The sequence below is a fragment of the Loxodonta africana genome, chromosome 10, assembly GCF_030014295.1.
Source record: "Loxodonta africana isolate mLoxAfr1 chromosome 10, mLoxAfr1.hap2, whole genome shotgun sequence".
Lineage (NCBI taxonomy): Eukaryota > Metazoa > Chordata > Mammalia > Proboscidea > Elephantidae > Loxodonta > Loxodonta africana.
The window spans coordinates 70,510,517-70,537,870 of record NC_087351.1 but is presented as its reverse complement, the minus strand read 5'-3'; the positions used below and the strand labels follow the sequence as shown (position 1 = coordinate 70,537,870).

The window sequence follows — 27,354 nt, the reverse complement described above, 5'->3', positions numbered from 1 at the left end:
TTCTCTATGTCTGCATGATATTCCATTGTATGTATATACCATATTTTTTTTTATCCACTCATCTGTTGATGGACGTTTTGGTTGTTTCCACCTTGTGGCTAGTATGAATATTGCTGCAATGAACACTGGTGTACAAGTATCTGTTTGCATTTCTGCTTTCAGTTCTTTTGGGTATGCCTAGGAGTGGAATTCCTGGGTCATCTGGCAATTCTGTTTAACTTTTTGAGAAACCGCCAATATGTTTTCCACAGAGGTTGTGCCATTTTACAATCCCACCAGCAATGAATAAGAATTCCAGTATTTCCACGTTTTCGCCAACACCCGTTTTATTGTTGTTGTTTTAATCATAGCCACCTTAGTAGGTGTGAAGCGATATCTCATTGTGGCTTTGATTTGCATTTCCCTAGGGACTAATGATGTTGAGTATCATTTCATGTGCTTGTTGGCCATTTGAATTTCTTCTTTGGTGAAATGTTTGTTCAAGTCTTTGCCTATTTTTGATTGGGTTGTTTGTCTTTTTGTTGTTAAGTTGTAGAAGTTCTTTATGTAGCCTAGATATTAAACCCTTTCCAGATATGTACGTCCCTGGTGGCGCAAACAGTTAAGCACTTGATTGCTAGTGGAAAAGTTGGCAGTTTGAACCCACCTAGAGACACCTCGGAAGACATGCCTGGCGATTTTCTTCTGAAAAATCACAGCCTTGAAAACCCTATGGAGCAGTTCTACTCTGCACATGTGGTGTTGCCATGAGTCAGAGCTGACCCCACAGCAGCTAACAATCAGATATATGGCTCCCCAAAATCTTCTCCCACTCTGTAGGTTGTCTCTTCACTTTGTTGAAAAAATAGTTTTATGAACAAAAGAGTCATTTTAATAAGTGTGGTGTAAAGGATGTTCTCTTTTTAGAAATAAAAATATTTTTAATTATAGGAGTAACATTAATATATACTCATTATAAAGAAAAATTGAAACAATGCATAGAAAGTAACACCCCTCTGGCCCCCTTTCACCTAGCGCCCCACCTCAGATGTGACCAGGGTATCAATTTGTGGTGCATTCCTCCCTCCCTTTTTCTCTACATCTATAGTTCACGTCTTGAGGTGTTTCTTTTGACTTCCAATAAAATCATTATAGTGTGGATTCTGTATTTCCTTAGAAATTATTAGATACTAAGAGAGCCAGCACTTCAGAAAGCTGACCACCAGGAAATACTAACAGTTTCAAAATTAGCTGCAACCATGTCAGGGGAACCACGAACTTGTTTCTTTTCCCTGAAGAAACTTTTCTTTTTTCCCTTAAGAAACAGGAGCTGTGTACAGTATACAAGAGGAGTATGATCTGCCTAGTAGCTTTATTCTATAAACATTCTTAGAATCACTGAGCAGTTCCAACAACCTCGGTACCTCCTATGACTAAGTCCTGGAGGGAGCTGGCATTTTAAAATGGTGTCGTTCAAGCTCCAGAATATACAAAATAACATATTCGGCTAAGTAGACACTGTAGGCACAGCTCCATGGGTAACACCCTCTTTACCTTGGAAGTTTCCATTACCCCCGGGCTTTGATCTGGTAAACAGAGCTGCCTCTAATCACGTGGCAAAGGTTGCCTTTCTCTCACTCTCCTCTCTGTGCTTTCAAAAATTGAACAATTAACAATTAGAAAGTGTTCTGTGACAGTTCATTATTTTGTACCTGACTTGGGGAGACTGAAAAATAGCCCTTTCAAACAGTCTCTAAAGCCAATTTCCTCCCTTCCCTTCCCCAGAACCTAAACCCTAGGATTCTCCCTAGGGATTTTATAGAAACCAGCCCATCTGGAATATTCTGCTGACAGAAAGCCAGTAATTGATGCCAGCCGGAGAAAATACAACTTCTGCAACTGCTTTAATTCCAGAGAAGTCTTGCCTCCCTTGGAGTGCTCACTTCAGCCAGGCCTCGCCTCACTGGGCTGCGTTGTAGCTGTAGCACCTAACAAAGCAGCCAGAACGCAGTGCCCAATAAATGCTTGTCAGATTGAATTAGTTGCATTGAACTCACTTGATGTCTCTGGAGCTCATTTGAAAACAGGAATAATCATACTTAGTTCACAGTGTGGTTGTAAAGACTGAGTGTTATTTGGTCATATTGTTTGGCTGGCTTCTCAAGATAAAAATCTGTTGGTTTCCTATTGCTTAAAGGATAAATAAGGTGCAGTTTCTTACAGTTAGGAGTCAGAGATCTGAGTTCAAATCCAGTTTTGGAGCTTATTAGATGGCTGCTGTTGAATGAGTTACATAATCTGAGTTTCAGATTCCTCATCTGTAAAATTAGGAAAACAATATCTATTTCATGGGCCATTATGAATACTAAATGAGAATACATATAAAGTTCACGGCACAATGCACTGTACATAGGAAGTGTCCTGTAAATGCTAACTATTATCATTATGTATACAGTCTGTACATTGCAGGCACTGGCTAGAGCTCAGTTAAGGTTTGGAGAGTGAATAAATGAATGAGTGAGCACAGCTGTATCAGTTAGGATTGTGCCTGCATGTGACAGAAACCCTACTATAGAGACTAACCAAACAGATGGTTATTTTTCTCATATAAGAACAGAGGCCTGGAAGCAGGCAACCTAGAACTGGTACAAAAAGTTGTTGAGGGCCCAAGCTACTTAGAATGTGGACCTCATCCTCAGATTTGGAAGATGCTCTAATCCAGATATCCTGTCTATGTTCCACTCAGGGAGAGGCAGAAAGGGCTTCAGTTGCCTCATCTGTAAAATGGGAACAGCTGACTCCCTTTCCACTGTACCATTCTAATTCACCAACCAATTCAGTATAAAATAAGCACTGCTTATTTGGGATAATGGCCTTTGTGGATGAATTGCTTCATATCCCATAAATAAGCCATCTTAGGTCTCAACCCCACTTAAACTCATTGTTTAGAATAATAATTATGAAGATATTTGGCAACATAAAGAAATGTTTGTAAAAATGGTAAGTGACAAGAGGCAGACTGTAACACTTGGTCTAGGTATTAACATGGATGATTAGAAGATATATTGTTAAGTGAATAAAAGCAAATCACAGACAACCTTTATGGATAATCTCATTTGAAAAAAAATATATAACAAAACAAAAACTGGTTGGGGTGCGGTAATGGAAACTTTCACTTTTAGCTCTATAGACTTCTATAATTTTGAATTTTTACAGCATGTATATATCTGTATTATTTATCTAATAAAATAAATTTAAATGAATGATTATACCTTAGTTTACTAGTGCTGTTGTAACAGAAATATCACAAGTGGTGGCTTTAAAGAGCAAAATTTCAGGAGGCTAGAAGTCTGGATTCAGGGCACTGGCTACAGGGGCAGGCTCTCTGTTGGCTCTGGGGGAAGATCCTTGTCTTTTTCAGCTTCTGTAGCCCTGGCAGTTCTTGGTTCCTTGACGATCTTCACATGGCACCTGCCTTCCGCATGTGTGTCTGCTTCTGTGTCTAGTCTGCTCTTTTTTATAACTTAGAAGTGATTAGGTTTATGTCATACCCTACAATGATATGGTCTCATTAACATAACAAAGAAAACCCTGTTCCCAAACAGGATTACAGCCACAGTTATGGGAGTTAGGATCCCAAACACATATTTTTGGGGGATATAACTCAATCCATAAGAATACCCATGCAATAATATAATTATATAAAATCATGTAAGCATACAGTAAAGCTTAGAGAGGATTCTTGAAAAACAGTGGATATGTCAGGTTGGTGAAATTGTGGAAAAACTCTATTTGTGTTATTGTTGTATGTGCAACAAATATAATTTCATCCAACATGTTCAAATGAGGCACTGGTAAAATTCTGAAACTATCCAAGCAGAACATTTTTTGAAGGTAACCATGAGATTTGCTGATGGAGAGGTCAGATCAGGGGAGCCTCAGCTGGGACCAAACTTCGGCAGAGATTATCTGGAATGCTTGAAACCAAGCTATTTTAGCTAAATTTGGTGAAAAAGGCGGTACATTCAAGTTCGATTTTCTTTCACCACCAGCACTGAGAGTCAAAAACATGAGGACAAGAACTAAGGTGATGAGATCTTCCTCTCTCTGCCTGGTCCTGTCCGCACTGCAGCACAGGGTGTTCCGGGCTCCCATCACACAGCTAAGCCCTGGAGGCTGCTGTAAGGAGGATAGAGAGGCTGCCGGGCCAGGTACTTAGCACTGCTCTGCAACTTGAGCGACCTTATGATATCCAAATGGGAGGAAATGATCCAGGTCATTAACTTTGGCTCCTTATGAACCCAGCCACTCAGAGAGCTCAAAATAAGGTAATTGTTATAGGAAGACTCACAAACGTTGACCAGGATGTCCCTGCTGGGACAATCATAACTGGTTATTACTTATTGACTCATTAAGTGCAAAGCACTTTGCTATCCACTTCTCATGCATGATCTCAGCTCATCCTCCCTGTGACCTTGCAAGGTAGATATTACTGCCCTCACCCCCACCCTGACACACATACACACACCACATTTTCCAGAAAGGCTAAAGTGGGAGAGCTGGGACTCAAATCCAAGCATGACTCCAAAATCCATGCTTTTAAACTGCGTTCAACACTTTTCACGTGCATTTGCACTTGAACAGAGTTTTGGTTCTTTGGAACCAAGGGATCATGTAAATTTGAGGAGCACTTTATTAGTGTTGGGGAAAAAAATTCTCTGAACACTCAAAGTCACAAACAGATTTCATGAAAAAGTAGCCAGGCTTAATTCTACCCAAGTGCACAACATAGCCTTTAGGTAGCTGGGTGTGTTTTTTTCTTCATCTAAGCAGTATATCACCTGAGCCATGGTAGCCTGCAATGTATTGTTTAACATATAACCAAAGGGAAAAAGTTCTAATGATTTACTAGGTACACATCATTGGTCTTATGAGACAGCATTTATCAAAACTATGGGTTTGGCTTCTGAAAACCATTAGGTAAATCCCAAGCCTTGTGTTCAATGTGCTCACCTTGGGCCTCAGTCTAGAGGGAATGAAAAGATCTCATTGCTATTGCTTTAAACCTACCTTCCCGTTAACAAACCGATGTGTGTGTGTGTTCGTGCTTGTGTGTATACACAACTTACTTGAAATATTTAACGTGCATTTTAGGATGACCAACTGTTAAAAGATCTCTTTTCCAGGTGTGTCTTTGAAGGAGGAAAGGCATGAAGCATGCTCAGTCTTTTCCCAGCCAGGAGGAGGGAGGCCTGTCCTGTGCTTCTAGTCTAGTTGCCAACTCATTGTTATTGCTGTTTGCTGCCCTAGAGTCAGCCCCCGGCTCACAGTGACCCCGTGCACAATGGAATGATATGCTGCTTGGTCCTGCATTGGCCCCATGATGGGTTGCAGATCGAACCATTGTGATCGACAGGGTTTTCATGGGCTGATTTTTGGAAGTAGATCCCAGGTTTTTCTTCCTAGTCCAAGGGCCAAAATATAAAACCAGAAGTCATTCACTTTTTAAAAATAAGTATTAGAAGGATAGTTTATGAATACAAAGATGCTGGAAGGCAAATTCTGATGAAGGAAGTTGTGGAATAAGAGTCTATAGACATCAGATGGAGAAAGGAGATCTAGGGCTACACGCCTCGGCTCTTCTCCATGAACACTGTCTCCCTGCTGACTATTCCCTGCTAAAAACCCATCTGTTCACTCTCTTTAAATGCAGGGTAGCCTGGCAGAGTCGGCAGTGTTGACAAGGATGAGAAGGGACCCCATGATAAAGACCAAATACTGGTACTCATTTCTCTTTATTTTGTTTTCTCAAATGTACCAATCGGCCCTGGTACAATGTAAGGATGCTCACTTTTTTTTTTTTTTTTGCAATTTGCAGTATGCTGATACCAGTAAAAATTTATCAACTGAAATAAAAAGGATATTCACTAGCACTCAGTTACTAATTCTGGGTTTGTTAGAGAACCTCAGGGTTCCCTGTGTCTAAAGAGATGAGACACAGTACCCACAAAGCTCAGAAGGGCCAGTACTTCCTGACCTTGTTCGCTCTGTGGCACATGTGTGTGTGCCTAAGGAGGCCATCACTCCCTGTGCCTGTGCCCTGAGATAGAAGCTGGCAAAGTGAGAAGCGTGTGTGGCCAAGTGGGGGAGTTGCTGCTGCAAGAGAGACAGTAGACAATATTCTTGTCAGGGAAATAACTTGATAATGATGGGGGGGGAACAAAGATCAAATGATTGTAGGACTGGGGTAGCATTTCAGTCTAATGGACAAGGCATCCTTGCTCTTATGAAGCTTAGTGGAGGTGCAGACGTTCATCACATAAAAGCACAAAGAAAACAGGTATTATCAGACACCCTGCAACTTTTATACTAATCACCATTTTCTGAAAGGGATTCCTTACCTTGCACTTAGAATCCCTGGGTGGTGCACAGTTAATGAGCTTGGCTGCTAACTGAAAGGTTGAAGGTTAGGGTCTGCCCAAAGGTGCCTTGGAAGAAAGGCCTGGCAATCTACTTCTGAAAAATTAGCCCTCAAAAACCTTATGGAAAAGAGTTCTACTCTCACACACACGTGGGGTTGCCATGAGTTGGAATTGACTCCACAGCGACTGGTTAGACTGTATTTGGAAATGACCTTCTTTAAGAGCCTTCCAGGATTTTGTTAGCTTCCTCTCTCCTCCTGCATGAATAACCCTATCTTTATTTAAAATGTATTAGACCAGTTTACATTCTTCAGGAACAGATGTTCTACCTGACCTTGGATGGCTCCATTTACCAGTAGAGTATCACTATTCCGAACTGATTACTCTGTCACTCTCCAAGGAAACCTACTTCAGGAACAGGTTACTAACTGGCTATTTTAGAACTTAACACATCATTTAAAAAACTACAAGTGATCTCTCAAAGTGTTTGGTAAATGTTTAAAACGAGACTTTATTAAAGTGGCAGTGTGCCTGCAATCAATAGTTCTACACAAAATGTCTCATCTCTGCAGAAAAAATAGTCATATTAATTTTTACTTCTAGATTCCTACCCACTGGCAGGATGATCACTAAGGAACACACCTCCATCCTGGACAAAACAACATCTAAAATACAGTCCATAAGTCTTGAAGAAGCTGCACATTTTCCCTTAATTTTCATGTATGCTATATTTTCTAATTGTATTTTCAATCACTCCTAAAATCATTTATTTGATAGTTTATCTGACACATCAATCCTCTGAGTGGCTCCTTGTAACTCCTTGCACTGGTTCCATCAAACTCACCACCACACGAAAACAACTCTTCCAAGAAACTCTTTCTGATAGCCAGCATCTCCCTTTTATGCCTTTGAAGCAAATGTTGGGCTTCAGGTTATCCTTACTCCCTTTTCAGGTCCTCTATTTGTGACCCAGCACTTCACTTCGTAATGGAGACATACTCACCTCCTAGTGTATGGGCCTTGGACTGGAGAAAGAGATCATTTGATCCACCTGTCACAGAGGATTCATTTATTCCACAGTAAGCACCTTGGTTCTCCCTAGACTTAATTGATACAGCTGCTGTACCAAGCCTGAGTGCCAGGATGCCTTGCTACACTGCCTATACCTGTGTGCTGAATGCCGGGATTCTCTTGGACCAAAGGAAACAGGATAAAAACCACAGCAGAAATCCATCCCCCTCCTACCACCAAGCCAGTTAACAAAATGCAGGCAATGGTAGTTTGGAGAGAAATGAAGGCATCTACAAGTGTCAGCCATTACATGAGAAAGCAATAGAGGTTGGTGCACCTCCAGGAAAAAGACTGTTACACCTCTGCTTTGCTCACACTACACTCTCCTGAGGTCAGAAGCAACCACAATGTGCAATTAATATGTATCACCATCATTTGCAGTACATGCCCCAAGATGCCTGGCATTTTCTCTCATGTGCCCTGAATTCACAGGAGATGAAGATGATGATGTCATTCCACAGATTCCTCAAACCTAAGGCACCACAGGATGTGGCATTGTGACTGTTCCTGATTATTTGAACCATCAGCTTAGAGTTTACCACGCTACACTAAGCATCCTACTTGCTCTGGACAGAGACTGGAAAGACAGCTCCTACATCTGAAGTGCAGATTGAATGCTTCTAAGACCTCCCTGAATGTGAGCGCAGCTCGCACTCTATACCCAGCTCTTGACATTCCACCATTCATATCATATTTGGCAGTTCTACTGTGGCGTCACGAAGTCTTAACAGACATTCTCAGCAAGGACTACCACGGGCCCCTTAACCAGATCATGGTTCAGGTCCACATGGTGGCATGTGATGCCCAGGTGACACCACTGCTATCTATAACTTCCCTGTACGATGCTGGTTCCCGTCTGATACTGCTGCCTGATGTAATGAATGAGATAAATGGATTCCGTGATGCATATGAGCAGCTGAAGGAGCGCACTGGAGAATGGTTCCAGTATGCCAAAACTGGTCACCACCCTGATGCAGTCACAGTGGCACCATCACCTTTCCCCAAACTTGCTTCAGCTACTTTATTCTATGCTACCATGAAGAATTATCAGCCTTTAGCAGGAGGAATACCAGAACACCAGCTGCAAGTGGCTGCCAAGAAGTTCCACAGGAGTGGAATCCTTGCCATGACAGCAGCTCAACAGGAAGCACGGGTACAAGTTGGGGTCACCAAAGAAGCCTCAGAGAGGGCCAAAAGGCACTCCGATAGGAAATGTCATCACACCCAAGATGATTCTGATGAAAGTGACAACTAGAGTACCTTAAAAAAAAAAAAATCACAAAAAACCCATTTTTTGGGGGAATGAGATTCACTTCCTTGGCCTTTCTCCATCAGACTCCAAAAGGTCTTCTGCATTGCCATGAAAGGCTCATAAATTACACATTCGCAAACTCAGGCCCCTATCCACAAGCCCACTGCTGAAACAGACACATAAAGAGGCTCTCTCTGCTTCCTTTTAGGCTTCCTTTCAGGCTTCCTTTCATCAGTTTGGAAATCCTGGTGGCGTAGTAGTTAAGGGCTACGGCCGCTAACCAAAGGGTTGACACTTTGCATCCACCAGGCGCTCCTTGGAAACTCTATGGGGGCAGTTCTACTCTGTCTTATAGGGTCGCTATGAGTCAGAATCAACTGGACGGTACTGGGTTTGGTTTGGTTCCATCAGTTTAACGACTTTTATTTTGGTAGAACTGCTATTTCCCGATTAAAAGTCCCAGCCAACCTCCGGGGCCAATCTTGGTAACTGAGTGCCAGCCATAATGGTTTAACTTTTATGGAAGGAAGACCTCTGAGGCCAGGTGAGCTTTAATTGCACCTCTCTTGTTAGTGGAGAGCTTCATGTCATTGCCAAGAAAGCATTAGCTTCATACCTTGTTTATACTAGAGAATAAATACAGCAAAATTGCTCCTTCCCTCCTTTTCACCACCCCCCCCCGCCTTTTTTTTTAATAGGTTAAAGCTAACTTCTTATAAAACCTTAACAATAAAATATCACGCTTGAAGTAAAGTCTCAGGTTCTTGGCACTGAGCACTGCCAGCACTTCACGGTTAGATTTTTCCTCCTAGCTAGCTGTTCTTTTCCTTTCAGCAGGAATGTTTTCTGGTTTTTATAGCCAAACCGGATGAGAGAAGCAAAACAGCAAGAGGTATTCATGTAGTCATGTTACATTAAATTTCTCTAACATACAGTTCCATTAGAGTTTTCTCTCTTACTTACAGAATACCATTGTGTATACATTAGGATTTCAGTCTTCTAAAGTAGGCCTGCTTACAAGAAATAGGAGATTAAAGAGCTCGTGTCTTTACAGAAAGAGAAATAACATGTCAATTGTGTTTATTTGTTGGGTTACATGATTTATGCTTTCTCATGTGAAGATGGAACGGAGAAAAGAGGACACGTGACATTGTTTAGATAATCCCAAAGAAAGTTGGAGTCCCTCCTTCAAGAAAGGGGTTGCCTTTCATTTAAAATATAAATGGTACTGACAGCTTATGGGGAAAAGAAAGATTTCTTATGTTCTAAGAAATGAATTCAAGATGCACCTAATTTAGTCTCCGAGAAGGAGAATATTTAGCATTCTGGGGGGGGGGGGGGAGAAAAAAAAGTGTAATTGAGAAAGAATCCCCCCAAATAGGGAATTTAGGGGACCTTTCATGGAACTTTATGTTCATATAGATCTGAACTTTATGTTCATATAGATGTGAAAAGGATCAATGCAATTTGAGTTTAAAGTATATATTTAAAATTTTTCAGTTCCCCAAAATACATTTCAATTCCACTCCACTTCTCTATTTCTTGATTAATTTTCCACCCTATGCAGATGATGAAATCAAATAGAATTATAATGCTAGCAAAATTTTTAGAAAAATCTAACATGAAAAAATGTTGATAAAGTTTACAAATAAATATCTCTTACCTAGTTTTGCTTCTTTTGGAAAAACAGGTGGCAAAAAAAGTGACAATTACAGCCCTGCTTATGAAATGCATGATTTTACAAGGCTCCAGAGTGGTACATGTGATTATCAGTCATAAGTATCAAACACTTTTGTGTATTAAAAGCTAAGTGTTATGCTCATTTTTGCTTTAAAGTCATCACCTCCGCTGCACAGGAAGTTACATTCTAAAAAAAAATCTAGATGTGAATGTGTAGAAAGAAAAAGGAGAACCAGGTAAAAACAAAACTATGGTTTATTGACTGTGCTTCAGAAGAGAAAAATCACAATGTATGCACACACACGCACACACACACAAACACACACACACTGTTCCTTTCTCAACCCTATGGAGCAGTTCTATTCTGCAAAGACAGGGTCACCATGAGTTGGAATTGACTTGACAGCAACTAACAACAGCTGCAGTAAACATGCAGTGAAAGAAAAGATACAGCAATGTGCCCTCTTGAAATCTATTAAGAGAAAACTTACATCATCTTTAGCACTTGGAGAATGAGAACCACATCATGTCATCCCCCTTAAGCCCTTCTGTGGATGGTCTCCCTGCCCTGAACCAAAGACCTCCAATGTGAAGTCTGTGTCCCTTTTCTTTGTGGGAAGTTTGAAGTCCCTGACTCTTGACATATGTTCATCTTACAAGCAAGAGCTCTTTTTACAAGACTTAATAGCAAAAGGGTCTTAGGTTAATGCCAAGAACCAGATTATTGCCTCTTAAAGAATTATCCTCCCAAAGGAGAAAGATACTTATTAACAGGGGAGAATTTCAAAGTTGCTTTAAAACTGGACCTCTGGATGTTATTGTTCAGGCATCATAAAGCATCTGTATTCAGCTGCTGTTTGATCCAAGTAAAACACTTCTAAAGATAAGTCAGGTTTGTTTCCTGAGTGAAGGTTATCTTTAAGCGACAGATGCAGGACAATAAAGGCCTTTTTCAGGAGCATATACGCTGGAGCAACGCAAAACAAATTTCAAGACTGTCAAGAGACTGAGAAACCTAACAGGACACCCCACATTTAACACATTCTCAATGGACTTCAGACTTCCTGGCTGTTCCTGAACTATTTCCCATGAAGCAGGCCATCATATATCAGTGTCAAAACTCGCTCTGGCTGATACTTTCCACAGCACTCAGACAAGTCCCCTACAACCCCGTACGTATGAGAACCAGCCTGTGGAAGACGAGGCAGTTTTTACTTGTGTAAATGACCTCACCGTTGCCAGTTGTGCATACGAATTCATTCATTTGTTCGGTCAAGAAATATTTGAGGCCTCTGTCTCCTGGTAATGGTTCCCCATCCCAGCCAACCATCAGAATCATCTGGGCCCCTCCACCAGCTATTAATTTGGTGGGTGTGGAGTGGGGCCTGTTAGTTTATAAAAGATCCAGACTTGGAGCCACTACTTCGGTATTTTATGATTTCATTGATGAGAAGGGGCTTACATGCAGTGCACTGACTAAACACCAATGCCTCCAGAGAACCATTCTTCTTAGCTAGATCATTAGGTCATTAGAGATTCCTTGTCCCTCCAGATTCTTGAGCCAACATCCGACTCTGTTCCTTTCTTCTGAGTTCCAAGGTCTTTCTTGGCTGGGGCTGGTGGTGGTAGGGAGCAGAAAGAGAGGAAGGAGGGGAAGGCTAAAAAATGAAGATGTGAATGTATTTTCAAGTAAGAAAAATGACATGCAGAAAAGGATATATAATCTAATCATGCTGTTATGAAATAAAACAAAAATGTGTATATGTATTTGTATATGCTCATATAAACATGGAGATAGGTGTGAAAAAATAACAGATTAGAAAGTTAATATTAGTTACCTGAGAGGACCAGAAGCAATGAGGGGTACATAAAGAGCATAAAAAGAGGCTTGAAAGAACAGTTATAAAAATGTAAACTAAAGCATTTAAAACTCTAAATAAAAAAAGAGAAATGAAGGTGTGGCTCCCATCCTGTTGCTGCTCACGTTCCAGCTCGCAGTAATAGTGAAGTATCTTACACCAGACAAACTCTCCTGCCACTAACAGTTATAAACTACAGACAAAATATAAATGCAGCCATTTTAAGACATTGGAATATGACAAAAAGCAGACAGGAACTGGAGGATATTCATACCTTAAAAGAAAGAAAACCCACTTGGTGAGATCTGCAGTTACCGGACACCTCAATGCCCATGTGGGTGGAGAACACATTCAAGTTCAAGGGGCTTGGGAGTCAGAGCATAGCTCAGGGCTGCCAGGGAGGCTGAAAATAGAGCAGGGAAATACCAGAAAGAAGGGAACCACAGAGGGAAGAGCCCCAAAATCTGTATACAAACTTCCTCAAATCCTTAGCTGACCCCTGAACTGCAATGTGGTGGATGAAAATCCAAGGAACCCAGTGGAAAGCAACAGCTGAAAGCCTGAAAGAGCTGAGCAGAGATGTCAACAGATGCCTGGTACTGGAGAGACAAAGTTTAGATTCCCGTCCCTTCAATTTAGAGGGGCTCGGTAAACAATTTGAGCATTCTATTGAAACATCAGAAGGGCTGTGGCTTAAGAATAAAAACCACATGTAAAGGCTAAGGGCTATGCTTATTAGTGCTGACCCTATTAAGATTCAGATTGATCCTTATAAACTCCTGCCTAAATCACCTGAGATTCACTCAAACCTGAAGAGATCTCAGGAACCAACCATGTTTTGGGTTATTATAAAACAAGGTCTACTAGTAGCACCAGTCCTTGAACTACTCACTGCTAATTATGAACCTAATGGTAAAGGCTACAGATTTGTTCAAGACCTCAAAGCAATAAATAGAATTATGATTATTAGATTCCTGGTGTTTCCTACCCAAATATTATCTTCCATTACCCGCAGAAGTAAATATTCTATGGTGTTGGATTGTCATGGATTGAATTATGTCCCCCCCAAAAATGTGTGTATTAACTTGGTTAGGCCACGATTCCCAGTATTCTGTGGTTGTCCTCCATTTTGTGACTGTAATTTTATGCTGAGAGAATAACAGTGGGATTGCAATACCACCCTTACTCAAGTCACCTCCCTGATTCAATGTAAAGGGAGTTTCCCTGGGGTGTGTCCTGTACCATCTTTTATCTTTCAAGAGATAAAAGGAAAGGGAAACAAGTGGAGAGACAGGGGGACCTCATACCACCAAGAAAGCAGCACCAGGAGCAGAGTGCATCCTTTGGACAGAGGGTTCCTGTGCCTCAGAAGCTCCTCGACCAGAGGAAGATTGAGGACAAGGACCTTCTTCCAGAGCCAACAAAGAGAGAAAGCCTTCCCCTGGAGCCGACGCCCTGAATTTGGACTTGTAACCTACTAAAAACCCAAACCAAACCCACTGCCGTCGAGTCGATTCCGGCTCACTGCGACCCTATAGAACAGAGTAGAACTGCCCCATAGAATTTCCAAGGTGTAACCTAGACTGTGAGAAAATAAATTTCTCTTTGTTAAAGCCATCCACTTGTGGTATTTCTGTTACGGCGGCACTAGATAACTAAGATATGGATATATGTGCAGTGCTAGTAGCTAGTAGTTAAGGAGAGTCAGTACCTGCTTGCTTCATGTACGAAAATCATGGGCCCTGAAGATTTACAGAATCACCCTAATATTTTTTCTCAATGCCTAAGTAAATGATCTTAAGGATCCGATTTTTCCATAAGCAGCCACAGCATATAGACAATTTATTGCTGTGTTCTGATCTAAATGGCTCACAGGGAGACTTCAAATCTCTCTTAACAAAACTGGCCAAAAAGAGACAAAGTGTCTAGAGAAAAGTTACAACTGTGTCAGAAGACCACATAATTTTGGTCACTATCTGTCTGCAGGCAGACACTCTGTTCTTTGCCAGAATAATAATGATTCCATTACATAAAAGGCCCCAAACTCAAAGACATCTGAGAGGATTTTTTGGATTGCCCTTACATGAGCTTCCTAAAACACAGTTCCAGAAACCCTCCCATGGAATGCAAATACAGCAAAAGTTTTCTCCCCTCTGAAGTCCTCTCTGCAGCAACTCTACACTTTGCAGATTTCTGTTGTTGTTGTTGTTAGTTGCCATTGGATTGTTGAGTTCATATCCCTAACTGAGCCAAAATCTTCCTTGCCAATTGTTAAGGAAAGACAAGGCTGCCAATTAGGAGTGTTAATTCAGCAGAACCATTCACAGCAGGAGCTTATTGCCTATCTGAACAAATCTCTTGATCTGGTAGCTTAGACATACACTCCCTGCCTCCATGTGGGGACAGCAACAGCTACTTGGTCAAAACTTCTGCTGACATAGTGCTTACTTCTCCACTAATTCTTTGCATTCTAAATACTGTACAATTCCTGAAACTTCTAGGCAACATTCAACATTTCTCTGTCTGCTGCCTTAATGATTATGAAATCCTTCTACTGTCCTCTTTGCAAACCACAACTAAACATCATTCAAAATTTAATCTCACCACTTACTCCCTCTCTAGATGAAGAGAATCCATAGCTGTTTAGTGACACCTTGGGGATTAAGAATGCCCAGGTCCTTGGCAGCCCCATGTGTCTGTCAGTTTGTCATACTGTGGTGGCTTGCGTGTTGCTGTGATGCTGGAAGCTATGCCACTGATATTTCAAATACCAGCAGGGTCACCCTTGGTGGACAGGTTTCAGCTGAACTTCCAGACTACGACAGACTAGGAAGAAGGACCTGGTGGTTTACTTCTGAAAAAAAATATTAGGCAGTGAAAATCTTGTGAGCAGCACTTGAACACTGTCTGATATAGTGCTGGAAGATGAACCCCCCTGACTGGAAGGCACTCAAAATATGACCAGGGAAGAGCTGGCTCCTCAAAGTAGAGTCAACCTCACTGACATGGATGGAGTCAAGCTTTCAGGACCTTCATTTGCTAATGTAGCACAACTCAAAATGAGAAGAAACAGCTGCAAACGTCCATTAATAATCAGAACATGGAACTTACAAAGTATGAATCCAGGAAAATTGGAAGTTGTCAAAAATGAAATGGAATGCATAAAACATCGATACCTAGGTGTTAGTGGGCTGAAATGGACCAGTATTGGCCATTTTGAATTGGACGATCATATGGTCTACTATGCTGGGAATGACAAATTGAAGAGTGTCATGAATTGAATTGTATCCCCCCAAAATATGTCAACTTGGTCATGCTGTCATTGCCAGTATTGTGTGATTGTCCACCATTTTGTCATCTGATATGACTTTCCTATGTGCTGTAAATCCTATGTCTATGATGTTAATGAGATGGCATTAGTGGCAGTTATGTTAATGAGGCAGAACTCAATATACAAGATTGGATTGTGTCTTAAGCCAATCTCTTTTGAGGTATAAAAGAGAGGAGTGAGCAGGGAGACATGGGGGACCTCATACCACCAAGAAAGTAATGCCAGGAGAAGAGCACGTCCTTTGCACCCAGGGTCACTGTGCTGAGAAGCTCCTAGTCCAGGGGAAGATTGATGACAAAGAACTTCCTCCAGAGCCTACAAAGAGAGAAAGCCTTCTCCTGGAGTTGGCACCCTGACCCTGAATTTAGACTTCTAGCCTCCTAGACTGTGACAGAATAAATTTCTCTTTGTTAAAGCCATCTATTTTCTGTTATAGCATCACTAGATGACTGAGACAAAGAGGAATGGCATCACATTCATCATAAAAAAAAAAAAAAAAATTTCAGGATCAATCCTGAAATACAACGCTGTCAGTGATAGGCTAATATCCATATGCCTCAAGGAAGACCAGTTAACACAACTATTATTCAAATTTATGCACCAACCACTAAGGCCAAAGGTGAAGAAATTGAAGATTTCTACCAACTTCTGCAGTCTTCAATCAAGATGCATTGATAATTACTGTTGATTGGGATGCAAAAGTTGGAAACAAAGAAGAGGGGATAGTGGTTAGAAAATATGGTCTTGATGATAAAAACAATGCTGGAAATTGCATGATTGAATTTTGCAAGATCAATGACTTCTTCATTGCAAATACCTTTCTTCAACAACATAAACGGCAACTATGCACATGGACCTTGCCAGATGGAATACACAGCAATCAAATCGACTACATCTGTGGAAAGACATGATGGAAAAACTCAGCATCATCAGTCAGAACAAGGCCAGCAGCTGACTGCAGAACAGACCACCAATTGCTCATATGCAAGTTCAAGTTGAAATCAAAGAAAATTAGAACAAGTCCACGAGAGCCAAAGTATGACCTTGAGTATATCCCACCTGAATTTAGAGATCATCTCAATAATAGGTTTGACGCGTTGAACACTAATGACCGAAGACCAGTTGAGTTGTGAACAACATCAAGGACATCATACATGAAGAAAGCAAGAGGTCATTAAAAAGGCAGGAAAGAAAGAAATGGCCAAAGTGGATGTCAGAGAAGACCCTGTAACCTGCTTTTGAAGGTCGAGAAGCTAAAGCAAAAGGAGCTGCAGATTTCAAAGGGCAGCTCGAGAAGACAAGGTAAAATATTATAATGACATATGCAAAGAACTGGAGTTAGAAAACCAAAAGATAGGAACACGCTCAGCATTTCTCAAGCTGAAAGAACTGATGAATAATTCAAGCCTCGAGTTGCAATATTGAACATTCTGTGGACAAAATGGAAACCCTGGTAGCGTAGCGGTTAAGAGCTATGGCTGCTAACCAAAATGTTTGGTTTTGGATATGGGCAAAATCTTGAACGACACAGGATGCATCAAGAGATGGAAGGAATACACAGAGTCACTGTACCAAAAAGAACTGGTCGACATTCAACCATTTCAGGAAGTAGCATATGATCAAGAACTGATAGTACTTAAGGAAGAAGTCTAAGCTGCACTGAAAGGAATGGCAAAAAGGTTCCAGGAATTGACAAAGTATCAATTGGGATGTTTCAACAAATGCATGTGGTGCTGGAGATGCTCACTCAACTATGTCAAGAAATTTGGAAGACAGCTTCCTGGCCAACGAACTGGAAGAGATCCACATTTGTGCCCATTCCAAAGAAAGGTGATGCAACAGGATGTGGAAATTATTGAGCAATATCATTAATATCACACCTAAGTAAAACTTTGCTGCAGATCATTCAAGTGATTGCAGCAGTACATTGACAGGGAACTGCCAGAAATTCAAACAGGATTCAGAAGACGACGTGGAGTAGGGAGTATCATTGCTGATGTCAGATGGATCCTAGTTGAAAGCAGAGAATACCAGAAAGATGTTCATTGGTGTTTTATTGACTATGCAAAGGCATTCGACTGTGTGGGTCATAACACATTATCGATAACACTGCAAAGAATGGGAATTGTGTTTATGTATGTAGACGAAGAGGCAGTTGTTCGAACAGAACAAGGGGATACTGCGTGGTTTAAAATCAGGAAAGGTGTCCGTCAGAGTTATATCCTTTCACCATACTTATTCAATCTGTACGCTGAGCAAATAATCCGAGAAGCTGGACTATATCAAGAAGAACGGGGATCAGGATTGCAGGAAGACTCATTAACAACCTGCGTTACACAGATGACAAAACCTTGCTTGCTGAAAGTGAGGACTTGAAATATTTACTGATGAAGATCAAAGACTGCAGCCTTCAATATGGATTACACCTCAACATAAAGAAAACAAAAATCCTCACAACTGGACCAATAAGCAACATCATGATAAACGGAGAAAAGACTGAAGTTGTCAAGGACTTTATTTTACTGGGATCTACAATCAACACTCATGGAAGCAGCAGTCAAGAAATCAAATAACTTATATCATTGGGCAAGTCTGCTGCAAAAGACCTCTTTAAAGTGTTAAAAAGCACATATGTCACTTTGAGGACTAAAATGCACTTGACCCAAGCCATGGTATTTTCAATTGCTTCATATACATGTGAAAGCTGGATAATGAATTAGGAAGACCAAAGAATTCATTCCTCTGAATTATGGTGTTGGTGAAGAATATTGAAGACACCATGGACTGCCAAAAGGACTAACAAATCTGTTTTGGAAGAAGTGTGACCAGAATGCTCCTTAGAAGCAAGGATGGAGAGACTGCATCTCACTTTGTAGGCATTATTATCAGGAGTGAATATCATGCTTGGTAAAGTAGAGGGTCAGTGAAAAAGTGGAAGGCCCTCAATGACATGGATTGATACAGTGGCTGCAACAATGGGCTGAAGCATAACGATTGTGAGGATGGTGCAGGACTGGGCAGTGAGTGTTTCATTCTGTTGTACATGGGATCCTTATGAGTCAGAACCGACCCAATGACATCTAACAACAACAACTCAAATCTTTAGGCTTTAGTTATATATACTAGTAATTGTAAGTTTTTAGGAATGGATAGAAGCCATTCCTTGCTGAAAAACTACAGATGTTACAGAAGGAAAACATTGCCAGACTTTGTGTTCCCAACACAGGAATTCCTACTTTCCTATCCAGTAATTGCAGAGCTCATTTCACTGAACAGTCATACAAAAACTCTGCAGGATTCCTCTCCTGACACAAAAACCTCACTCTCCCCATCACCCCAGTATTCAAGAGCAGCAGAAGAACAAATGGGGCACTGAAGGTAAAACTGTCCAAATCAGAGGCTGGCAAACTACAGCCCATGGGCCAAATTTGGACCACGGTCTGTTTGCATACGGTCTATAAGCTAAAGAGTGGCTTACATTGTTTAAAGGTTTGTAAAAAAAATTTTTTTTTTAATCCACAAAGAAGAATATGGAATACACGGCAGAGACCATATGTGACCCACAGTCTAAAATCTTTATTATCTGACCCTTTATTGAGAAAGTTTGCCGACTGCTGGTCTAAACTATCTAATAACCTTCATCTGTCTTGGCCTAATGTTTCACCACTAGTGTTAATGGCCACGTGTTCATCTCCTCAGAGCTCATACAGATTTTCTCCAAGATATCATTACAGAGTGCCTTATGTGACTGGGAATAACTCTACCAATAACTGTATTTTTTCACAGGCAGATCTAGCAAAATACTGTCAGAAACTAATCTACTATACTCTGTCTGGTGTCTAACGTGTACCAGTCACCTTTCCAAAGGAGAAATCATCCAAATCTTTATACAACGTCTAGCTCAGTGACCAGGTCCACTAAGAGAGCCATCAGCGTTATGTTAGACTGCAAAAATTGCCACACATTCTTCCCATTCCTGTATGCATGTTCCTTTACAACATGACTTTGTAGCTCTTCCCATTAAGAGATGGAGTCTATTTCTCTACCCTTTGGCTCTGGGCTTGGACATGTGACTTGCTTTGGCCTAAAGGACATGTGACAAAGCACAGGCTTGAAACTGCTTACATATTAGAGCTTGTTCTCTATTAGTGTTTAGGAACCTTGCAACCCACATTATGTGAACAAGCTTGGGCTAGCTTGCTGGATGACGAGAGACACATGGCCCAGTTATCTCCATTGCTCCTGCCAGCAGCCAGCAACTGCCAGACGTGAGGCTGTTGACTGTCAACTGACTATAAACGCATGTGTGAGGCCAGACAACATCATGTGGAACACAGCGCAGCTGTCCCAGCTAAGCTCAGGCCCAAACGGCTTTTCCTCAGAATCGTGAGTAAATGCATGGTTGTTTTAAGCCACCAAGTTTTGGTGTGGTTTGTTATGCAGAAAATGCTGATACAGATGCAAAAATGCCTTAGAATGAGTTGTTTCAGGTTCTTCTGACATTAGCTACTTAATAGTTGATCCTCAGGTTTAGGTACCACAGTGAAAATGGACTTCCAACTCAGATCAATGGACTTCCGCTCCCATAAGTGTCTGCAAGTTGAGGCTAACCCAAAAGCCTCTAGAAACAGATGGCGTCAAGGCACAAGTAGCTTACCCAAGACCTTCAGATCAAGCAGACAACTTCAGAAGGGGCAACTTCCACCCAAGACAATGAAACAAGAGAACTGTAAAACCCACTCAAACTGACGGACATCCTTGTAAGACTGTTAATGCCTAACTATGGGCCATTGTTCTCCGTCTCTCTGACTCTACTTTTCTTCGTTTTTCCCTCCATCTTTTGAAACAAACTACATTTTCCTCTACCTTATTTCTAAGAATGAGTTGGACGATTAGCCTCACCAGCTATCTGACCTGTTAGCCATTTTCAACTTCAGGAGTCACTCAAATCATACAATGTTTCGGTTTAATGATAGTGAATAACTCTGTCAAGTATATCACCAGAACATCTCCTACATACTTTAGAACATACAATAATCTCTGGACCCAGACACTCAGACTGGTTGTTATATAGAATCACACACAGCCAATATTTTATCTCCACAGAAAAATCAACCTCATTGCCTTTTAAAATTATCCTGGGTATCCATGGTACTTTCATAACCCATGCAACTACTGTGAATATGACCAAAGGAAATAAAAATACCAAGATTACCAAGAAATCCCATACAACTATCCTGATGGTAGAAATACCTTATATATTAATTCACTCATAATGTAACACCTTGTGAAAAATGTCCTTGTTCAGGAAAAGCAGAATATAAAATGTCAACTAAAATAGTTATCACTATTTGTCATAAAATTCAGGGCAAAAGACATACATTTTCAACTCTTTAGTGCAGCATCAGGCCTGTTCTTTATCTGTGACCTCTATGCATACCCAAAACTATTCCCTGGGACTCCTCACCAGCTCCTTTGAAGATTTTAAATCCTCACCAGTCTCACCATCTGGGTCTCTTCAGAGGTCTCCGTAGGAGTGACCTCCCAGGAGTAAGAGGGGTCTATTGATTTGCTTGAGGGTTTTTAACTTTGGTTTAAAAAAAAAGAAAATCATTGCTGTCAAGTCTATTCCAACTCATAGCAACCCTATAGGACACAGTAGAACTGCCCCATAGGGTTTCCAAAGAGCAGCTGGTGGATTCGAACTGCTGACCTTTTCGTTAGCAGCTGAACGCTTAACCACTGTGCCACCAAGGCACCTTAACCTTGGTTAGGAGTCCCTGAATTAGAGAGTTGCATCAGTAACTTATCCCCCACTATGGGTGAAATTGTAAATGAGACAGTTCACACTGTAAAGACCCAGCAAAACAGCTTTAATTCAAGTGCTGTTTTGGTAATGGACCATCATATAGCATTACCATACTTACTGTCCACACAATCAAGCATCTGTGCTCTGATTAGTATTTCCCGTTGTTTCTCTGTAAACACTTTAGGACAAGAAGAAAAATATCTTTAAAAAACAATGCAGACACAGGCTGATTACTCTCATAGGTCTGACAATCAGTGCAGCAATCTATTCTCCTGGCATGGGCTAGGTCAACAAGGAAGTTTACTTCATCAAATTTTCTAAAATATAATAAGATTTACCACTATAATAATTGTTTGCTTTTATCCAATGCTTTTTAATAGAGTCTTAAAAGCTAATATACAACTGATGTTTGATGACCAAATGATGATTGTATACCAGGAAGAATTATCAGCTCCTCTCCTAAGGACAGTCAGATGACCAAAAGGGGGGATTAATGAACCCCAACACAGCTGCCCAGTCCAGCTCGTGAGGAGGACACATCACACTGTATGCCCAAAGTCGTTCATTCTTAATTTTGGTAAGCAGATGGACATATTGGTATATGTGAGAGAATAATATTTTAGTGGGTTTCTTCTCAGTGACATTGCAGAAATACTAAGGATTCTGTTCAAATTACTCACCTATAAGGAAATGTATCATCAGGACATCTTTTAAAGGATAAAAATATTTCAACTACAGAACTACTCTTGAACTAGGACTAATAATACACCATGAACTAAGATGCTAATTTGTTTATATTTTTAGAAAAACAGAGTTTTTAATAGAAAAACCATAAAAACAGATGTATAGATACATGTTTAGCATTTAAAAAGAAAAGTTAAGAGCCTAGAAAATATGCTAGTAATAAGAAATATTATCATCTGAGAATAAAGACATTTATTCAAGATTCTGTTAAAGTGCACAAAAAGCAAGTATTTTAGGATTTATACCAAAGGAACACTTTAAATACATGTTGCCCTGGTGTTAAGATACGTAAGCCCAACAACATTAACAGCCTTGATCTTGATAGAGTCTGCTCTTAGTGGCATGTCTCATAGACAGTTTTTTTTCCAGAAGTTGGAAATGATATAAATCAAGTATAAAATTAATGTTTCAAAGCTTATAATGTAAAAAATGCCATTTTACTTATTTTTACATATATAGTTTTATTCCAAAAGGACTTGAGGTATCAGAGGAACCCTGGCCAGGAATATTCAGACACCAAGCATTTTTTTTCTCACAGAGAAAAGTTCAAGTGCACGAGGAGTGGAATAAATCAAAGATTAAACTCTCCCTCCTAAGGTTAAAAAAGCAGGCTTTCTACATTAGGGAGAAAAAACTACCAGCACCTTTAAATAAAAAATGCTTCTGCTGAAATAAGTGATATTCTTCCCAAGCAGAAAAAGCTTTGAAAACCAGAAACCAAGGGAGGATGGGGGTTAATGTTTAAAATGAAGCAGCACTTAGAAATGTTTCCCCAGCTTTCATCCTACACAGACACTTATAGATGAACTTCAAAATAGAATTAATGATCCACAGAGCAGCATTTTTCTTCCAATTGTTTAATGGAGACTATTATAAGCAGAACTGTCCAAAGGACCATAGCAAAGAAAATAGGTTCTGAAGTGAAGCCTAAAGCATTTCAGTAACCAATTATCTGAGAGAAGCTTGAGGAACTGTGACGCAGGAAGGAATGCGTGCTCCTGACATAGTTCTGGTTTCCACTGGTTTTTGTAGCTTCTATCTTTAGTAAGGAGAAATCCTTATACCCTTCCTGAGCTCTCCAAGCAATGGACCCCACTAGATGTTTAAGGAATTCTAAATTACTCATCAGTAATTCTCAACCTTCAGTACACATTAAAATCACCATAAAGCTGGCCTGCCTGCCTGTCAGCCTTCCCTCCTCCCTCCCTCTCTCTCTTCCTTCCCTTCATTCACTGGGCTTCACCCCAGGTCAGTTAAGTCAGAATCCCTGAGTATGGAGCCTCGGCATTTTTTTTTTTTTTTTGGTATTAGTATGTTTTTAAAGCTCCCCAGAGGTTCTAATGTGCAGCCAGGTCTAAGTCCCACCAACTGAACTAGAAAAATATTAAGAAGAGTCAAGGATGACTATAGTTACTGTGTTTGAACTTCAGTTGTGAAGGGAAAACATTTTAAGGGAGATAAATCTTTTGCTAAGGCTAGGTTGCTTTTCTTTTCATATGCGTACCCTCTAGTTTAAGATGCTCAGTTCCCTCAAGGTAATAATGACACCCATCATTTATTGTTTGTCGTTGCTGTGGAGCCCTGGTGGAGCAGGGGTTAAGAGCTCAGCTGCTAATCAAAAGGTCAGCAGTTTGAATCCACCAGTCACTCCTTGGAAACCTTATGTGGCAGATCTACTCTGTTCTATAGGGTCGTGCTGTGAGTTGGAATCAGCTTCGACGGCAACGGGTTTGGTTTTGGGTTTTTTGTTGTTGTTAGCTGTCATGGAGTCGATTCTGACTCATGGTGACCTCACGTGTGCACAGCAGAACTGCTCCATCAGGGTTTTAAGGCTGTGACCTTTTGGAAGCAGATCGCCAGGGATGTTTTTTAAGGTGCTATTGGGTGGGTTCGAATCACCAATTTTTTGGCTAGTAGTCGAGTGCTTAACTGTTTGTGCCACCAAACAGTGCTGGGTACTCCACATATACTATCGCTAATCCTCATTATCTGGTAAAAGGGTATTACACCCGTTTACTTCAGACAGCTGACATGAAGAGGTTTATTTGCCCCCATCAGAGAACCGGTATGTGAAGAAAACTGGAATTAGAACCTGGATGTGTCACATTCCAAAGCAATACATTATTTTTCTCTTAATTTTATGCATTTATGTTTTGAAGGGTAACACAGCACATGTTTCACCATTCAAAAGTATATTAAAAACTAAACCTCCCTCATAATTTTTTCCTGTCACAACTGAAGTTTAAATGCACCGTAAGTACAGTCATTCTTGACTCCCATCACTTAGCCACTCTCATCACCCACCTAGCCACTCAGTTCCCTCCCAGGAGACAATCGAAGTTAACAATTTCTTGTTTATTCTCTCAGAGATAGTTTATGCATATACAAGCAAATACACGTATGTAAGCGTGTGTGTGTGTGTACATACCATATATTTGGATTCATTCCCATTCCTTTTTAAGCTATGGAAGCATTAATTCACAATTTTGCACATGGCTTTTTTCATTATAACAATATATCTAGAAGATAATTCCATAACAGCATATAAACTTTTTTTATCCTTTTCTGTACCACACAGTATTCTGCTGAATGGCTCAGTCCCTTATTGATAACCACTAGGTTGCTTCCGATTATTTTGCTGTTATAAACAATACTGGAATGAGTAACCTTGACCTATGTAATTTTATAAGTACAGACAAAAGTTGTATCTGTAGGATAAACACTTAGATGTAATAGTCAAGCCCTTCCTACTATTCTATGCTTTTAAGAAACGGCCAGACCCATGATGACTTACATTTACTTTATTTTAAAACTTTACCTACATACCCAAGATATGCCTTTCATTTTAATTAAAAAATTAGAGACGGTTTTTGAGAATACGCTCAAAGATAAAAACAGTCTGAGGTGGTTTTATGCCAGAGTAAAATGACCTCAAAACCAGTAGCATAAATATTGTGTTTGCTCCTCACTGCCATTCAGAAGGTATCTGCTCCTGAGGAGTCTGTGTCACCCTGAATTGTGCTGATGCTCGGAGACTGAGAGCAGTCCTCGAGGTTCACCGAGGGCAGTGTCACAGACATCTTGGCAGGTGGTGCCTGCGGAGTGAAGAGTGGTACCGTTTTACCACCTGCAAAAAGCAGAAACTCATTCAGTTTAACAAGTATATCGTGAGTATTTTTTTTTTTTAATTTATGGTGGTGAAAATATACATAACAAAACATATGCCATCTCAGCAATTTCTATATGTACAATTCAGTATCACTAATTACATTCTTCAAGTTTGGCAACCATTCTTGCTACTCTTTTCCAAATCATTCCACCACCAATAACATAACCTCTATGCCCCCTAAACAAAATGCCCTCTTTCCCCCTCCCTCCCACTCCTGGTAACCACAAATAAGCTTTGGTTTCTATATATCTGCTTATTTCGTATAAGTGAGATCACACAGTATTTGTCCTTTTGTGACCGACTTATTTCATTCAGCATGTTTTCAGGGTTCACCCATGTTGTTACATGTATCAGGACTTTAGTTCTCATTATGACTCAGTAATATTCCATTGTTTGTATATACTACATTTTGTTTATCCAATTATCTATTGATAGAGATTTCAGTTGTTTCCACCCTTTGGCTATTGTGAAAAGTGCTGCAATGAACACTAGTGTACAGGTTTCTGTTTGCTTTCCTGCCTTCACTTCTTCTGCGTATATACCTAGGACCCAAATTTCTTCTGGGTATATACTTAGGATTGGAATTGCTAGGTCATATGGTAGTTCCATGTTCAACTTTTTGAGGAATCGCCAAACTATTTTCCACAGAAGTTGTACCATTTTCCATTTCCACCAACAATGGATATGGGTTCCAGTTTCTCCACAACCTTGCCAACACTTGTGGTTTTCCCTTTTCCTATCACTGCCATTCTAATAAGGGTGAGGTGGTATCTCAGTGTAGTTTTGATTTGCATCTCCCCTAATGGCTGATGAAACCCTAACGGAACTCTTGGGTGGCACAAATGGTTAGGACTTAACTATAAACTGAAAGGTTGGTGGTTCAAAAGCAGAGGAGCCTCAGAAGACAGGCCTGGTAATCAAATTCCAAAAGATCACAGCCATTGAAAACCCGGTGGAGCACAGTTCTACTCTGAAACACATGGGGTTGCCATAAGTCAGAGTCGACAGCAACTAACAACAATGGCTAATGACATTAAGTATAATTTCATGTACTTGTTCCCCATCTGAATATCCTCTTTGGTGAAAGTCCCCTGCCCATTTTTTGACTGGGTCGTTTGTCTTTTTGTTGTTAAGTTGTACAAATTATATATATATTTTGGATACTAGACCCTTATCGGATATATGGCTCCCCAAATTCTTCTCCCAAGCTATAGGTTGTCTTTTTACTTTGTTGATAAAATCCTTTAGTGAACACCAGTTAATTTTTATGAGGTCCCATTTATCTACTTTGTCTTTTGCTGTTTGTGTGTTTGTTGTCCTATCTGATAATACATCATTAAAAACTAAGTCCTATGATGAATGGAAACCCTGGTGGCATACTGGTTAAGAGCTACAGGTGCTAACTAAAAGGTCCGCAGTTCAAATCCACCAGGCGCTCCTTGGAAACTCTTTGGGGCAGTTCTACTCCGTCCTGTAGAGTCGCTATGAGTCGGAATCGACTCGATGGCAGTGGGTTTGGTTTTGGTTTTTTTTGATGATGAATATGTATGTGCTTTAAACTCTTCTAAATAATACAAAGATCAAACAAGGATTGTACATGAGGTAATTTCTTTTCTCAAGGTGTTCAGAACTTGTCACAAAAAACTTCTACCTTTCCACTCCCACCTCTAGTCAATTAGAGACAACATTTAAAAAGTATACAAGTGTCAAAAGTTGTAGTATAAATGATAAATGCTAGATAAAACTAAGTGTGGTTAAAAGCAGTCTCTGAAATCCAGACTTAGTCTCTTCCTCAATGCGTGACTTTGGGCAAGTTACTCTACCACTCAGAATTTCAGTTTACTCCTATGTTAAGGGAAACCCTGGTAGCACAGTGGTTAAGAGCTATGGCTGCTAACCAAAAGGTCGGCAGTTCAAATCCACCAGGTGCTCCTTGAAAACTCTATGGGGCAGTTCTAACTTATCCTACAGGGTTGCTATGAGTTGGAATCGACTCAATGGAAACAAGTTAGGCTTTTTTTTTTTTTTTTTTGCTGTG

At 40.4% G+C, this 27,354-nt stretch overlaps 1 protein-coding gene across 14 annotated transcripts in view; it reads right to left on the bottom strand.

The window, feature by feature from the left end:
- Positions 1-16,115: 16,115 nt before the first annotated feature.
- Positions 16,116-27,354, bottom strand: part of KIAA0586 (KIAA0586 ortholog) — a 148,049-nt gene continuing 136,810 nt past the window's right edge. For 8 of the 14 annotated variants that reach the window (XM_064292538.1, XM_064292537.1, XM_010588664.3 and 5 more), the window contains one exon: positions 16,117-25,274. In XM_064292538.1, coding sequence (XP_064148608.1) covers positions 25,123-25,274 — 152 coding nt within the window. In that variant the 3' untranslated portion in view covers positions 16,117-25,122. Of the gene's footprint in view, positions 25,275-27,354 lie in introns of all 14 variants that reach the window. The other 6 variants (XM_023546210.2, XM_023546212.2, XM_010588665.3 and 3 more) reach the window with 3 other exon arrangements.